Source organism: Cavenderia fasciculata, assembly GCF_000203815.1.
Source record: "Cavenderia fasciculata unplaced genomic scaffold Scf_ET2XIPL01COFD4-5, whole genome shotgun sequence".
Taxonomy (NCBI): Eukaryota; Evosea; class Eumycetozoa; order Acytosteliales; family Cavenderiaceae; genus Cavenderia; species Cavenderia fasciculata.
Genome location: NW_004457695.1, coordinates 46,277 through 62,137, shown reverse-complemented (window position 1 = coordinate 62,137; position 15,861 = coordinate 46,277). Strand labels below are relative to the sequence as shown.

Here is a 15,861-nt window from a genome sequence, read left to right as displayed (position 1 = left end):
GAATAATTTATATTTAATTGTCCTTTGGTTGTTTCTTTCCGACTTCCAAACCCTTCTTGATGACGGCTACAGATCTCTTTGAGTTACAGACGTTGCAACACAAAAAGTAGAGACGGTTGTTTCTATCAAGTGTGGTATTTGGACTTTTACAATTACGACAAGCGACGTATTCAGCTAGAGAGATAGAAATTGAAAAGATAGTTGATAAGATTGTTGAAAAGTTAATAAACTATAGTGTTTTTTCAAAAAACAATGATTATAATCTATCTTTATGACATACCAATATAATGACGAATAACAACTTCCATTTGTTGTTGTTGGAAACGTCCCTTGATGACAAGATTTTGATTACCATCGACTGAACCATTGGTACCCAATTCAGCAAATACATAGGATAAAACGTGATCAGTCTTACGATTAAGGATTTGACAAATCTCTGCAAAGTTTGCCCAAACAGTCTTTCTGCTACCTTCTCTAAAGACCTTTGGAGTCTTCATGGCACGTTTTTGATCGGAAATGAGTTCTGGATTTCCAGCTTGGAGGAGATGGTAGATTCTGTATGTCAATTCAGAGTATTTATAATCACGATCTGTTCCAACCCATGGAGTTCCAGTTACTTCTTCATTGATATCTTCAGCCTCTTGAGCAACTTGCTTTTCTTGACCAGTGCTTGTGGTTGATGTCTCTTCTTGTGCTGTATCTTCGGTATTGTCTGCTTCGGTAGTAGCATCAGACGACGATGACTTTGATGATCTCTTTTTCTTCTTTTTTCCAAAATCTATAGCATCGCCTGCTTCAGCTTCTTCTCCAGCTGCTGGAGCATCGGCTGATGATGACTTCTTTTTCTTTTTCTTTTCTTTTTCTTCAGTTGCAGGTTCTTCAGTTACTGTCTTTTTGCTCTTTCTCTCTTTCTTTTCCTCTATTAATAAGAAAGGACATCAATATATCAAAAATGTCAATGTAAAGAAAAGGGTTAGTTAAATTCTATAGAATTTATCAATCTATAAATATATATATATAGATACAAAAAGAACAACAACAACAACAACAACAACAACAACATACCACCATCTTTGGTAGAGGAGGAGGTCTTTTTCTTTTTCTTTTGACTAACGTCAAAAGTTGGTAATTCTTCTGTGGCTGACATTTGTATCTCTCTCTGTTTCTATCTGTTTATTGATTGAAATAATTAATAAACGAGTATATATTGTAGGTTGAAATGATTCAATACAACTTGCAACTTTTTAGTTGAAGTACCAACATCCTCCTGTCTCTCTTTGAAAAAAAATTAAAAAAAAAATGAGAAAAAAGGAAGTTCCTTGGAGCTTCGGTTTCCTCGCTCGTTTTAACAATCTATCTCCTAAAGCACCTGACACAAAAAGCAACTATTAGTGTTTTATTATTCTATATTTATAAAAGTAAAACAACAACAACAAGACAAGAGAAGAAGAAGAAAGAGAAATGGCAGGAAAAAGAAAGAAGTTTGCCAAGACATCAAAGAAATCTACCAACGCAACAACAACAGGTAATGATAACAATAATAATAACAACAATGACAATGTAGATGACAAAGTATTAAAGAAGAGCAAAGCTATTACAGACGATAGTAAAAATGTTTGGGGTCCAAATACAATGACAAATGAACATCCACAGGGTACAAAAGATTGGTACACATCGATTGCAAAGAATGATGACTTTGAATTCTATTACAAGGTATGAAGAATGAATGATATTTTATCAGACAAATAAGTAGTTTGATTAACTAATCTCCCACTCTTTCTCTTTCTCTTTCTCTTTATCTTTTCTCTTTATCTTTATCTTTTTAGAAAATGAATTTATTACCAAATGAAGAAGATTTTAAAAAGTTTATGGAATGGTTGGGTAAGCCATTACCAACAACATTCCGTATCAATAGAGCTATTGGTGAATCATTGACCAATGTAGTAAAAAAACAATTACACAATATCATTGACCAATTACCAGAGAAAATGATTGTAGATGGAGATGTCGTAGAACCACCAAAACCATTGTCATGGTATCCAGATGAATTGGCATGGCATTCAACACTCACCAAGAGATCTTTTAGAAAGAATGACCAATTGGAAGCTTTCCACAAGTTCCTTATGCATCACAACAATGAAGGTAATCTTACTCGTCAAGAAGCAGTCTCAATGATCCCACCAATCTTCCTCGACGTTGAGCCACACCATCTTGTACTCGATATGTGTGCTGCCCCAGGATCAAAGACCACTCAGATCATTGAAGCTTTACACGCCAATCGTTCCAATTCAAATACCACCATTCCAGAGGGTATGATCATTGCCAACGATGCCGATGTCAAGAGATGTTATATGTTGGTTCATCAAACTGCTCGTCTTGGTTCACCAACCATTGTCATTACCAACCACGAAGCTCAAATATTCCCATTGCTCTATCTCCAAAAGGAGGGTGAAACCGAAAGAAGACCAATGCTTTTCGATCGTATTCTCGCCGATGTTCCATGCTCTGGTGATGGAACTCTTAGAAAGAACCCAGACCTCTGGAAGAGATGGAAGGCAAGAGATGGTGCCGGTTTGCATCGTCTACAATCTCACATTGCCTATCGTGCTGCCAATCTCCTCAAGGTTGGAGGTCGTATGGTCTACTCTACATGTTCACTCAATCCAATTGAAAATGAGGCTGTCATTATGGAACTCGTCAATCGTTGTCAAGGTGCTGTCCGTATCGTCGATGTTTCTGCTCAGTATCCAACTTTGATTCGTGCCAATGGACTCCACACCTGGCCAGTCATTGACAAGGATAGAGAAATCTACCAAGACTTTTCTCAAGTACCAGAGACCAAAAAGAAGACCATCTTCCCATCCTTTTTCCCACCAACCGAAGAACAAGCTCAAAAGGCTGGCCTCAAGCATTGTATGAGAGTCTATCCACACATGCAAGATACTGGTGGTTTCTTTATCACCGTTTTGGAAAAGGTAGCTGAATTACCAGATCAAATCGGAAAGAGAATCAAATACGAACAAGAGTTTGGACAAAACAAACAAGATCAAGATACAACTACACCACCATTAAATGATGAATCTTCAACCACTCCACCATTAAATGATGAATCGACATCAACTACCACCACCACCACTACTACAACCCAAGTCAAAGAGAAAAAGAGCGCTGTACATAAATTCTTTGAAGAACCATTTGGAACAATCAATGAAGAATGTAAAAAGGACTTGGATGTTGCAGAGGCATTTTATGGTATCAACAAGGAATTCCCTCTAAGAGAGCAAATGTTGACAAGAAGTCAAGGATCAAAGGTACTTTACTTTGCTTCCAAGCCAATTGTCAATATCGTTGAAGGTGATCGTAATCGTAGATTAAAGATTATCAACGCCGGTTTGGAAATCCTCAAAAAGCATGACGAGTTTGGAGAAAGCAAGTGCAACTACCGTATCTGTCAATCTGCTTCCCAATGGATTACACCATATATGACCGTTCACAACACCCGTACAGTCATCATGTCACCAAATGACCTTTTCACTCTTCTTCGTACCACCGAACCATTGTTTACTCAATTCCCAAAAAGCATTGAAGATCAATTGGAAGCCTTGGAACACGGTTGCTTTATTATTAAAATTGACACTTCATTAAAGACGTCGTTGGAAGATGCCAACAAGGACAAACAGGTTGAAACACCAATGCAGACTGATCAAGACGATATAATAGCTCAATCCAACGGTATGGTCTTTGCATCATGGCGTGGAAAGAGATCCATTCATCTATTGGTACAAAAACAAGAGCTCCAATTGATGGCCAATATCTTTAAGGTTACCATTGAGCACAGAAAAGGTGACGTCAATCCAAAGAACTACAGAGTACCAAATTCATCAACTGAATCCCCAACAACTGAATCCCCAAAAAATGAATCCTCAACTGATGCCGCTACAAGTGACACTTTATAAATCAATAAATTTAAAAAACTCTTTCTTATTATTATTATTAACAATTTAAATATTTATTGATCATTAATCTGTTAAATGTTTATGGTTTGTTTATTGAGTATTAGAGTTTGTAGTTGGTGGTGTTCTGTTGAGGGGGATTGGTTTCTTTGGTGTAGTTGATGCTTTTGAAATGACTGGTGGAACGGCAGGAGCTTTCATTGGATGATGAGAGTAGATACCTGCCTTTTTGGGTGGTGGCAAAGGTGATGGTGGTGAGGTTGCTGATGTCGGTGATACTGAAATGGTACTTGGTCTTTGGTATTGTTGTTGACGGTTATTATTATTACTTGGAGAGATGGTGGTGTTGGTGTTGGTGTTGGCGGTAGTATGAGTTATTACAATGTTTGATGATGGTTGTAAAGCTATAGATTGTGGTGGTGGTTGTTGAGATTGAAGTTGTTTGTCATGACTCAATAAATCTTCAAATTCTGCTGCATTAAAAGTTGGATGGTAATTGTCACTAATGGAAAGAGACGAGTTGGAACGCGATGTATTTGTTGACTCTACCATCGAGGTGGTATGACTTCTACCACTGACACTTTGTTGCTCACGAATATGGTTATAGAGAGATGAGGGAAGTGAGAATCCATATGGATCAGAGTATGACTCGGCACAAGTGGTTGATACAGAGTTGGTTGATGACGTTAAAACACCAGATATCTCTGAGGACATGTTTGAATGCATCGATGAAAAGGTGTTTGGTGAAATGATTAAATTGTTGGTATCGGTACTGCCACTGTTTTCATTGTGACCACCACTGTTTGAAGGGGTTTGGTTGTCTTCGTTGGAGTGTCGAATTGGGATTGGTGTTGTAGTAGTAGTTGTTGTTGTGGTTGATGGTCTTGGTGATATTGGTGATGATGTAGTTACAGTCGATGTATCAGGGCTAGATGAAACACTTTCACTATCTGTTACGCTCTTGTTGGTTTCCATTTCGGCAATGGCATTGAGGTCTGCTTTTGTAATGGTTCTAAAAGCAGAAATACGTTTCGAGGTTGGCTTGTCGTTTGGTTTGGCTTCCCACTTTTTCCATCCCACATTGGCGGGTGGACTAGTGGCTGATCTTTTACTGATGTTGTTGTTGTTGTTTGTTGGACTATTGCCACGACTACTGTCAGAGTTGTCGCGACTACTGTCTGGTGAAAAGCCACCTGGTGGAGGAGATGATGTCTTGGTCAAGGTTGGCGATGAAGAGGTTGACATACTACCTGTTTCTTGGTCATCGAGGACAAGGTTTTTCATAATCTCGGTTGGATGTGACGATAGATCGATACTGACCTTGTTTTCATTCAAAAAGATAGAATATCTCTTGTTGAGGTGGAACGATGATGCCGAGATTGGAGAAGGGGTGTTGTTGCGTCCAAAGTCTTCAAATGTCCCTCTGTCGATCATAGAGTCTTTAATGCTTTGTAAAGTGGCGACGATCTGGTCAAACGAAGGACGGCTGTCTGGACTGGTAGTCCAGCAATGCTTGGTCAATTGTGAAAGTTCTTGTGGACACGAACTTGGAATGGAGAGTCTAAAGCCATCCTCTAATACGGCTCTGATCCAATCGAGACGATTCATATCGTGATAGGGTTCGAGACGAGAAACACACTCCCAAATGAGTACGCCAAATGAAAAGACGTCTGCTTTTAGATTGTATTCGGTGGAGCCGGATAAAATTTCGACGGCCATGTTGCATGCGGTACCAGCTCCTCTGGTCATACGACGAGAGTCAACGACACGACTGACGCCAAAGTCACAGATTCTAACATTCCAATCATTGTCAATGAGTACATTACGACTCTTTAAATCACGATGGATGATTCCTAGATGATGAAGATATTGCATTCCTTTTGCAGTTTGCAATAAAATATGTACAATCTTAAAGTGGGAGAGAGGTATCTCTTTAGAATGGATAATGTCAAATAGTGAACCACGTGACATGCAGTCAAACACTAAATATAGCTTTTCTGGGTTTCTGTTACCACCGACGCAGTGCAATATATTTTCGTGGTTCAAGATGCTTGTGATGGTAGCCTCCATGTGAAATTGTTTTTCTTCGAATCCCAACGATTCCTCGTTGAACGACTTGACGGCAACGGGATGATCATTCCAAGTGGAACGATAGACAATTCCACTAACTCCACTTCCTAGTATTGCACCCAATACGAGATCTTGAGATGGAATTGGTTTGAGGAGCGAAACCTTTTTTTGTATGACCAACTCCATAAGATGATGTAAAAATAGTTTTCCGCCTCCATTTACAATCTTTGTCTTGTATTTGTCATTGAGACTTGCAATATTTGATAGGACAATAGAAATTGATAATAAAATGGCATTGTTATTACCTCCACTGTTACTAAGCGATTTTTCACTAGTACCCGATTCACCATTGTGAGAATCGAATGTGTTGTGGTGGTTACTACCACTGTGGCTGTACTGGTGCAATAATGAAATTAATTTATCTATTCCTTCTGCACCAATAGTGTCAACACAGAATGGATCAAATTCACATAGATTTGCAATGGTATTGATAATAAATGGATTCTCGACACCAGAAGAATCAAATAGCGATGACATTAAAAATGAAATAATTCCATTATTAATTAAATGTTTTTTACAAATATCTAAAAAAGAATAAAAATAAATATTAATAATTTTTAAAATGTTGTTTTTTGTTGTTATTATTATTTACCATTTGGAGAATTTGTAATTAACATAAAACTTCTAAATGATTCAACTCTTGCAGAGCAATTATAACATAATACAAATTGTTTAAGTAATCCCAAACCATTATTGTTTGAAAATCTTTCATGGATTTTTGGTGAGTTTGATGTGTACAACATGTTGGAGATGGTGAGTGAGAGGAAAAATGTGTGATCACTTTCGTCTTTAAAGATTTGGGTATAAGGAACAGAGTATTCTATGGATTGTTGTTGGTCACTTGCAAATAATTGCTTAATGTTGTACTCCCATTGGTAAAACATTGGCAATTCAAAATGATTATTTGGATCATTTAAACATATTAAATCCAATATTCCATTATTTAATAAATAAGTACATAATGAATCTAATAATAATAATAATAATAATAATTATAATAATAATATAATTGTTAGTATCAAAAAGTAAAAAATTACTTTTTTTTTTTTTTTTTTTTTTTTTTTTTAGACATTTCCTTTCATACCATATCTACAAAAATTTGAAAATGATTTATATATCAATACTTTGGTTGATATATCTATAGTATTTCTACAACAATCCAAAAGATTTTGAATCAATTTCAAATTAATTTCCTTTTTAGAGTCAACTATTAGAAATGAAAAACATGGTTAATATAATATAATGTAATAGTTAATAAATATATGTCTACCTACTTGAAAGAGAAAAGTTTGAAATGGCACGAAGTGAACACTTTTTTGTAATACTATCTTTAGATTGAAGCATTGTAATTAAAATCTCTTTAATTTCATCGACACAAACTCTTTCAGAAAATTCATAATTCTCTGAAAGTTGGCAGAGTACAATGGAACAATATCTGAGACAATCAATATGTTCGGATTGTGCCAATTCCAATATGATACTGATATCACATTGATCAAAAAATCTATTTAAAAATACCCTATTTCCTATTAATATACTAAGAGAACTAGCAATGAATCTTCTTAGTTCAATAAAGGATATCCAAGTTTCCAATGATACAATTTTGAAAAATATTTCCATTCCATATTCTCTTAGAATTCTTTCTTTGTTTTTATCTTTTTTGTAAGAGAGAGAGAGAGAGAGAGAGAGAGAGAAAATGAATAAAAAGATATTAATATCAAAAAATGAATAAACAAAGCTAAAATAATTTTTTTTTAAATTAATTTTACCTTTTTCCATTAATCTTGCAATGACACCAGTGATATGAAATTGAATATTTGGGTCTGGATAAGCAGATAAATTAATTAAACCTTCAATACCAAATGAAAATAAATTGTCCAATGTAGATTCCTTTTTAGATATCATTGTAATTAGTTCTACTACTTCTTCTACCCATTCATTTGAAAATGCCAATTCTTTAATTTGTGGATTTAATTCTAAATAAATAAATAATTGATTGATTGATTGATTGATTGATTAATTAATTAATTAGTATTAGAATATCTATTTATATTTTATATTTTATATATATATATATTTAATATTTACCATCAATAATTGTACATTGAAATGGACTACCACAAATATGAGTTTCATCAATTTTAATTGAAATATTATAATCACCATAGGATTGTGGTGATAGAATCAACAATGAATAATCAGTCTTTCTTTGTTCATAGCTAAAAGGCATTCTCGAGTCTACCGATGATATATTCTTTGTGATTTCTATTTGAAAAGGTGAGTTTGAAGTGGAATTGATCAACATTCCCTTTGAATTGACACGATATAGTTTAATCTCGTATCTACATCCAGAAATGCCACGATACAATCCCTTTCCAAGTGCAAAACAAAGTGCAGGACATGATACCTTCTTAGAGGTCAATACATGTACCTTGTTCGAACCACTTGTAGGAAGTGTAGGGTTAATTTGATGTTGTGATGGTGATGATGGTATACCTGCACGTTGCAAATGCACTGAAAGGTCACTGTTACTTGTGTTTGGACTATTTGACAGCGCGATACCACTGCCACTGCTAATTGTCTTTTTTGGTGCTACAATGAATTCAGTTGGATTCTCTTTGTCGAGCACTTCAACTTGAATCTCTGATCCATCAAATATCTTGTAATCTTTAACCAATCTATAATTATGAAACTCTTTTAAATATGCCTATTATTGAAAAAAAAGATATTAATATCTTGCTTTTTTTTGGTTTTTGGTACAACCCTCCTCTTCTTCTTCTTCTTCTTCTTCTTCCTCTTCCCTCATCAACCACTATACTCACTTGTGTTCTTTCTTTTGTATCGTAATCATCTACTACTCTAACAAATGCTTGTTGTCTTGCTGGAGGAATACCAAAGCTACCAAAAATGAATGTCTTTAGCATCCATATCGATTGGTTGGGATGTATCTCTATGAATTTCTTTCCTTTGGGATCGACTAGTGATGAAGAAGGTGTAGGGTGGTGATCATGTTTAGATGAATTCTGAAATGATGATGATGACAATGACGACGATGATGATGAAGATGAAGATGATGATTTTGTAGTTAATTCAATTAACACTCTCATCTTCTACTAATACTAATACTTGTTTGGTTCGGTCACCCCCGAATCAAAAAAGTTTGTTGCTAGTCTACTAAAAGAGGTTGAGGGGATAGTGATGAAAAAGAGGGTGGGGAGGGGGGGGGGATTGAGTAACTATCTTTCCAAGTTGCTTGTAGTACTATATCAATAATGAGTTCATTAATTGTTTCTCTCTCTCTCTTCTCTCTCCTATATTATCTCTTTTGAATATATCTGTAATAATAGATGAGTGAATCAGCACAGAGTGCGTGAGTACAAAAGAGAGTGGGGTGCGAAAGATGAACAACAAACTGACTTGTTCTTTTTCTTTACTCTATCTTTCTTTTACACACAGCCTTATGAGGAGGGATGTGTCGGCAACACGAGGATAAAGAAAAATATCTATCAAAAAAATTCTTTTTTTCCAAAGGGGCACAAAAAAGCGTGTCAACCCACACAAAAAGGTGTTTTTTGGGAAGAGAATCGTTGATCAAGATCGACACCCAAATGGAACCCCTGACCTTTCATGATTCTAAACCGCGACCAAAAATACGCAATTAAATGATATCTAAAAAAACAACTTTATTTTTTATAAAGATACAAAAATTATCTTTTTTTTTTTTGTATATTAATAATAAAGATGATAAAAAAAAAAAAGGCAACCCTGCACCAAATAAAGATATGAACGAGAGACAATGGGGGATAGACCAATATTTTAATTAAAATATTTTGAAAAAAGCCTCGATGGGCGTATTTTTTATTGCAAAGTAAATAGATATCTATCTATCTATTTTATTTAAATATAAAAGTAGCAATCATCATCACTAGTTTATCTCGTCATTCACAATGACAGCTACAGTGTATCGAAACATGTCATTCAAACTCTATGTTTGTTTTGTTTTATTAATATGTCATATGATGATGATGATTGATTTATCACAATGTAAGATTGACCTCACCCCTAACCCCCATGATGACTCCCAACCACAATCAACTATTAATACTAAACATTATTAAATTACACTTATATATAATAGCACAAATAGAATATGATTTTGATGTATCAACAGCAACACCTATAGGAATAAACCAAGTTTATCAACATAAAGTAAACTTTTTCCCAGAGATCATTGAATCACCAGTCTATACATACTTTCCAGCACCACAATTCAATCCAATCTACAGCAAACATACATTGATCAAAGACAATAGTAGATGGGCACCTGATCTCAATCCATCTGATTGGTCTCCTCCAATCAACCTCACCAATACACTTTCATTGTCGTTGATCATTCCAGCGGGTATGACACTTATAAGTTCATCGTTTTCATTATCCAACAAACTAAGACACACATTTGTTGTTCATGGTGTATTTAAAACCAATCCAGCAGAAAATGTCACACTTTCTCTCTATGAAATGGTGATCTATCCAACTGGTACACTACAAGTACGTCCATCAAGTCCATCTATCAAGCATGAAATAACACTTCAGGCAAGTCACTACCAACCAGGCAGTCAAAATCCAGTGTCATCGATCGCTCTTTTTGACCCTTTTGGATGTCTATCGTTTTTATGTCTGGGATGTACTATAGACATTCAAGGTGATACTTCACCTCCATCTTGGATCGGTGTAAAGGGTGATACAAATACTAGCACAGTAGCAGTACCACTATTAAACGATGCCAGTGGATACAAGAATGGTACACCATTGGTTCGTATCAACAGACCTATAGAGAATGGTGTCAATGATATAGCTCTTTCATCGGCATCAAACGTAACAGCCAACTATGACAATACCACAAAGACCATTACCATTCCATCAAGTAGAAGTACCGGTTATGTCAATCTCTATCCATCTGCCAAGAATGTAATCTTTTCATCTACGAGTAATGCACCAATAGTCATTACTGGTCCTGCCAATGTAAACTTTAAATCTGCCCTATTTAGAGGAATCGGTTGGACAAGTAACAATCCATTTGACAATACCAAACAGTCCAATACCACATTGAACTACAATCATTATGGATGGAATCAAGAGGATCGTTACGGTATTACTCTGCTTCACGTTCTCAATCCAGTGGTTATTGATAATTGTATTTTTGATGACACTGGCAGTAGCACTAGATTTATGATTGGAGCAAAGAGATCGTTTGGAAAGATCACCAACAATGCTTTCCTACTCACTACACACACTAGCTCTGGTATCGGTCTTTTGTACGGTACTGAAAGCTTTGACATTCAAAACAATGGTTTCATTAGTCTTTGGAACCAAACCACCTTTACCAGTGACCTATGGACACCACCCGTTAGAAATACCTCCTATCCAGATATTGGTTGTATCAACTGTGCCATCTACTCGACATCACCCTATTTTGTTGATGGTTTGAAGCAATGCGCTTTCGAAGGAGGATTCCTTGGTGGTGCTGTCTTGTTGGAACCACTTCAAAATCGATCAGCATTGACAGGTGTAAATGTAGATCTATTGGTAGGAAACCTTGCCGGTCAAACACAAGACAATAGAGACAACTACCAATTAAATGCACAATGGCAACCACTCCTTGCTAATGGGCTTGTCGACAACCTGTTTACCTATTATTCTGATGTCCGTGTCAATTATTCTTCGCAACCTGCCCTAGTCCTCCAACAGAGATCATCAACTTTTGTTCGTGTCCAATCGACTGCACCATCACAAGAGTCATTGTACAATGTTCATTTATCCTTTGACAACTGTAATTTTATTTCATTTATGCAAGAGGCTCCATACTCTGCTTCTTGTACTTCACCAATTTTCAAAGGATCCTATGTTGGAGTGTCCATTAAAAACTCGACTGTCAACAAGGTAACTGGACTCTTTGACAAGGTGCAGTCAGGTGATATCGGTTACTTGGGTATGACCAATGTTATTATGCAAGGCAACATATTTCCAACAGAATTTGTATCTACCATCATTCCATTGTCATTCTATGACGATGTGACTATTGCAAGTGTTTTTTTGGTACAGAGACTCCCCATCACAACAGTCTACACTCCAAGACCAATCGTCATCAGTACAGGTGGTAACATTACACTACACCAAACTTTTCTCCCAATCCCAACCACCTCGTCGTTTCAATTTAATCGATCCATTTTCCTCGACGATCAATTATTTTTCCAACTCAATGGTTCAACGGAATTGATCTCCTCGGCCGAGGATGAGTTAATGTTTTCCTCAACGTCACCAGGATTCCATAAAGTGTTGGCAACCAACAACCCAACCAATTCCGATGGTATTTATATCACACCTAAATCCTATACATCTGTATATACTACGGCTTTGATTAAAAGTGCACATCCCTCCAACTTTTATTTGGGAATTGCACTTGTAGAATCAGATACACCAGTGTCTCTTGAAGGATTCAACGGAAGATGGACTAAATGTCAACATCTCCCAGATGTTTGCACATTGACTGGTGGTGCATTTGGTTCTTTGGTCACTACCCCAACATCAATGACCAACAGTAGTGATGGTACCACAACCAATGACAGTGACTTAATAGAGATTTTGTCGTCCTATTATTCGACGACACAAGAATTTGACTCTGTATCTAGATTGGAGATCATGTTGAAGCCTGGTGAATACACATTCTACCTCTACTTTGTCAATTCGCATGATGTCCTCTCTTCAAATGCCTCCTCTTCTCAACCATTTTTCCAAGTAAAGATGAATGGTCAATTACAACTTGGATTGCCCATGATCTATCAAACACCTCCATCCCAACAATTTTTAGTAACAAACCAATACTATTTCAATAATTACAACAGTAGCACATTCCCTTTGGTAGTGGAATGGGGATATACACAATCCCACAATATTTCACTTGCTGGTATCGAAATTTTCTCAAATTGGACTCAACCTTTTGAAATCGTATCCCAAGGAAATTATTCAGTTATTACAAACATTTATTTATTATCAATCCTCATTATCATTTGTATTATTACTATTCAATTTTAAAAAAATAAAAAGAGAGATATCAAAAACAATTTTTAACCTATAAAACATAAACATTTAATGACAACTATATATAGTTGTGATCAAAAGAGATTTAAAGTTTGCAGGTGATCACGATTTATTGAATGTGATGATGATGATAGCATTTGATTGATTGTAAATATGACAATGTATTTTGATTTTCTCTTTTGTTCATGGATTGTTCCAAACAGGCCTGTGAAGTGTTTGTTGTTGGGGCGGTATGATATCATAATCGGCAAATTACCAATTTAATTTCCAGTTGGGAGATTCGTAATAATAAATAATAATTGATAATCGACCAATAATTAATTATCGGTCGTTCATCTTTGAAGATGGACTAATATGACGTCTTCTTTCCACCTGAATAGGTTATAATAAAATACAAGAGAATAAACACCAAAACAACAAAAGCCACCAAGTAAAGCATATGACGACTTGTTGCTGTTTGTGCCAAATCACTTAGTTTCTTCATCGTATTTGATAAAAGTGCTCTTGCATTATTTAAATCTAAATTCTATGAGATCATCATGATGTTAATTATTAAATTGAATTGGTGAGATCGCTTAAAAGTCACACATATATAAATTTCTATAATCTTACCAAATCATCCAATAAACTATTACTTTCTCTAACTTGTGATTCTATATCTATACTAATCTAAAGGGAAAATGAGTTCAACAGTTAGTTCAACATACAGTTGCTTCTTTCTTGTGTAAATAAAAAACAAAACACATACTCTCTTTAATGTTTCGACCTTTTCTTTTAGTAACTGCCCTGAATCATCATTTCTTTGTTCAACCATCTGTTCAGAGCTAAAAGAGGATGCACCTGCTTGAGTATCATCATCATTTATATCATCCAATCCTAATAGATTTCTATTCCTTGAATTCTTTTTACTATAGTAATGATAGGAAGAGCAGAGAGAGAGAGAGAGAGTGAGAGTAAGAGAGTAAGTTGAATAGGTTTGTGTAGTTGTAAACAAACAAACAAACATACTATTTATCCATGTTTCTGTTCATATTATTATTATTATTATTGATAATATTAATAACAATCTAGTATAAATTGAAGTAATTAATTATGAAAAAGAAAAAGAAATAAAATGTCTAGGTATATGGTGGTGTTTGAATGAGTCATCATCGTCGGACAGACTCATTTATTATTATTATTAATATTAATGTTTTATTTATTTATTTATAAAGTTATGTTGGTGCCGCTGCTTGTTAACAAACAAGATAATAAGATGTGTTGATATATATAGGAGGGATTGATTGGAGGAATACATGTATTTATCCACTCTTCTTTGAAGCATCCTTGGCACGTTTGAGAGCCATCTTACCACTACCCTTCTTTACCTTTACCTTTCCTCTTTCTGATCTTCTTTGTACACGATCAGCCTTATAGTATGCCTTGTCATTGCTATTACCTAACAATTCCATTGTTAGAGGTTTGGTTGGATAGTAGTCATCGAGGTATTGACCGATGAGTGGTTTACGAAGATACTTTAGACCCAAATTTATGCTACCTTCTGGTCTAAATCCAAATATCTGTAGACCTGCAGTATATGCACTTTGAAGTGGTCTAGATATGATACGTTGAAGATTGTTCATTCTCGATCGATTATCTTTCTTCAATATTGACTTGAAACACTAAATATAGGTAACAAAGAGGTAATTTGATACTATTAATGATCACTGTTCTATTATATCTATTCTATCTATCTATTGTAAGGTACCTTTCAAGCTAAAGAAGAACAATCTGATGATGCTTTTGATGATGGAATGATTAACAAAAAATTTATGCATTGCATTTTCAAAAAGACGATAAAAAAAGTAAAAAAAAAGAAAATATTAATATTAAATGTAATTTACAACCACCATCTGTCCATCCAATCATGATAAGAGAATAATAAAATAATGTCCAACAACAACAACAACATCATCATCATCATCATCATCATCATCATCATCATCATAGATGTGTAATGTGGAGGAGATTTAAAAAACAATTATCATTATTATTATTATTACTATTATTCACCAACAACTCTTTTAAATGATAATAATTATATTATTTTTTGTTTTATTCCTTTTAATCTTTGTAGGTACTAGTATTTGTACTATCATCGATATATATTAATATTTATTTATTTATTTATTTTAGATTAAAAGGAATCAAAGAATACATGAAAAAGAAGCACCAGCACCTATTCTATTTCCATTTATTGGAATTATAGGTGTTTATCAAATCAATCAATTACATTTAGCATTTAGATACTATGTAAAGACCTATGGAAAAGGTGCAAAAGTGGTTAGGGCATTGATATTTGATCAATATAGTATCTTGATTGCTAATCCAAAGATATTAAAGGAGGTTTATTCTTTAAAGAATGCAGAGTATTTTGATGCAAGACCTTCTTCTACTCGACATCTATTACTTCATGCTAGTGAGAATTCATTAATAATGTCATATGATTCAAAGTGGAGAGACTCAAGAAAGCTATTGTCTGCCTACTTTGCAAAGACAAAGATTAAAAACTTTACTGCCATTGGCTTACAAACTGCTCAATTAATAAGAAAATTGAATCAATTTAAAAATATTCCTGTAACTATCTAAATATATATATCAAACTATTATTATTTATTCTAATTTATTCTAATTTAATATC

The 15,861-nt window shown here is 34.8% G+C and overlaps 7 protein-coding genes across 7 annotated transcripts; 3 read left to right on the top strand and 4 right to left on the bottom strand.

Moving 5' to 3' along the window:
• Positions 1-13: 13 nt before the first annotated feature.
• eIF2s2 (eIF-3 beta) lies at positions 14-1,147 on the bottom strand (the record flags this gene model as incomplete). Its single annotated transcript, XM_004355058.1, has 3 exons — positions 14-174; positions 281-919; positions 1,066-1,147. The coding sequence occupies 3 exons, from the start codon at positions 1,145-1,147 to the stop codon at positions 14-16; spliced, it is 882 nt and encodes a 293-aa protein (XP_004355110.1).
• Positions 1,148-1,461: 314 nt separating this feature from the next.
• On the top strand, positions 1,462-3,956 carry DFA_07613 (NOL1/NOP2/Sun family protein; the record flags this gene model as incomplete). The annotated part of the gene is made up of 2 exons (XM_004355057.1): positions 1,462-1,713; positions 1,827-3,956. The coding sequence occupies 2 exons, from the start codon at positions 1,462-1,464 to the stop codon at positions 3,954-3,956; spliced, it is 2,382 nt and encodes a 793-aa protein (XP_004355109.1).
• Positions 3,957-4,046: 90 nt separating this feature from the next.
• DFA_07612 (filamin/ABP280 repeat-containing protein) lies at positions 4,047-9,190 on the bottom strand (the record flags this gene model as incomplete). Its single annotated transcript, XM_004355056.1, has 7 exons — positions 4,047-6,607; positions 6,676-7,050; positions 7,168-7,290; positions 7,358-7,738; positions 7,853-8,059; positions 8,172-8,790; positions 8,906-9,190. The coding sequence occupies 7 exons, from the start codon at positions 9,188-9,190 to the stop codon at positions 4,047-4,049; spliced, it is 4,551 nt and encodes a 1,516-aa protein (XP_004355108.1).
• Positions 9,191-10,054: 864 nt separating this feature from the next.
• On the top strand, positions 10,055-13,175 carry DFA_07611 (uncharacterized protein; the record flags this gene model as incomplete). Its single annotated transcript, XM_004355055.1, has 2 exons — positions 10,055-10,127; positions 10,222-13,175. 2 exons carry the CDS (start codon positions 10,055-10,057, stop codon positions 13,173-13,175), a joined length of 3,027 nt encoding a protein of 1,008 aa, XP_004355107.1.
• A 327-nt stretch (positions 13,176-13,502) lies between these two features.
• Positions 13,503-14,187, bottom strand: DFA_07610 (uncharacterized protein; the record flags this gene model as incomplete). Its single annotated transcript, XM_004355054.1, has 4 exons — positions 13,503-13,553; positions 13,591-13,707; positions 13,794-13,850; positions 13,930-14,187. The coding sequence occupies 4 exons, from the start codon at positions 14,185-14,187 to the stop codon at positions 13,503-13,505; spliced, it is 483 nt and encodes a 160-aa protein (XP_004355106.1).
• Positions 14,188-14,482: 295 nt separating this feature from the next.
• On the bottom strand, positions 14,483-14,803 carry DFA_07609 (uncharacterized protein; the record flags this gene model as incomplete). Its single annotated transcript, XM_004355053.1, has 1 exon — positions 14,483-14,803. One exon carries the CDS (start codon positions 14,801-14,803, stop codon positions 14,483-14,485), a length of 321 nt encoding a protein of 106 aa, XP_004355105.1.
• Positions 14,804-14,992: 189 nt separating this feature from the next.
• Positions 14,993-15,809, top strand: DFA_07608 (uncharacterized protein; the record flags this gene model as incomplete). Its single annotated transcript, XM_004355052.1, has 2 exons — positions 14,993-15,025; positions 15,357-15,809. 2 exons carry the CDS (start codon positions 14,993-14,995, stop codon positions 15,807-15,809), a joined length of 486 nt encoding a protein of 161 aa, XP_004355104.1.
• Between the last annotated feature and the right edge of the window lie 52 nt (positions 15,810-15,861).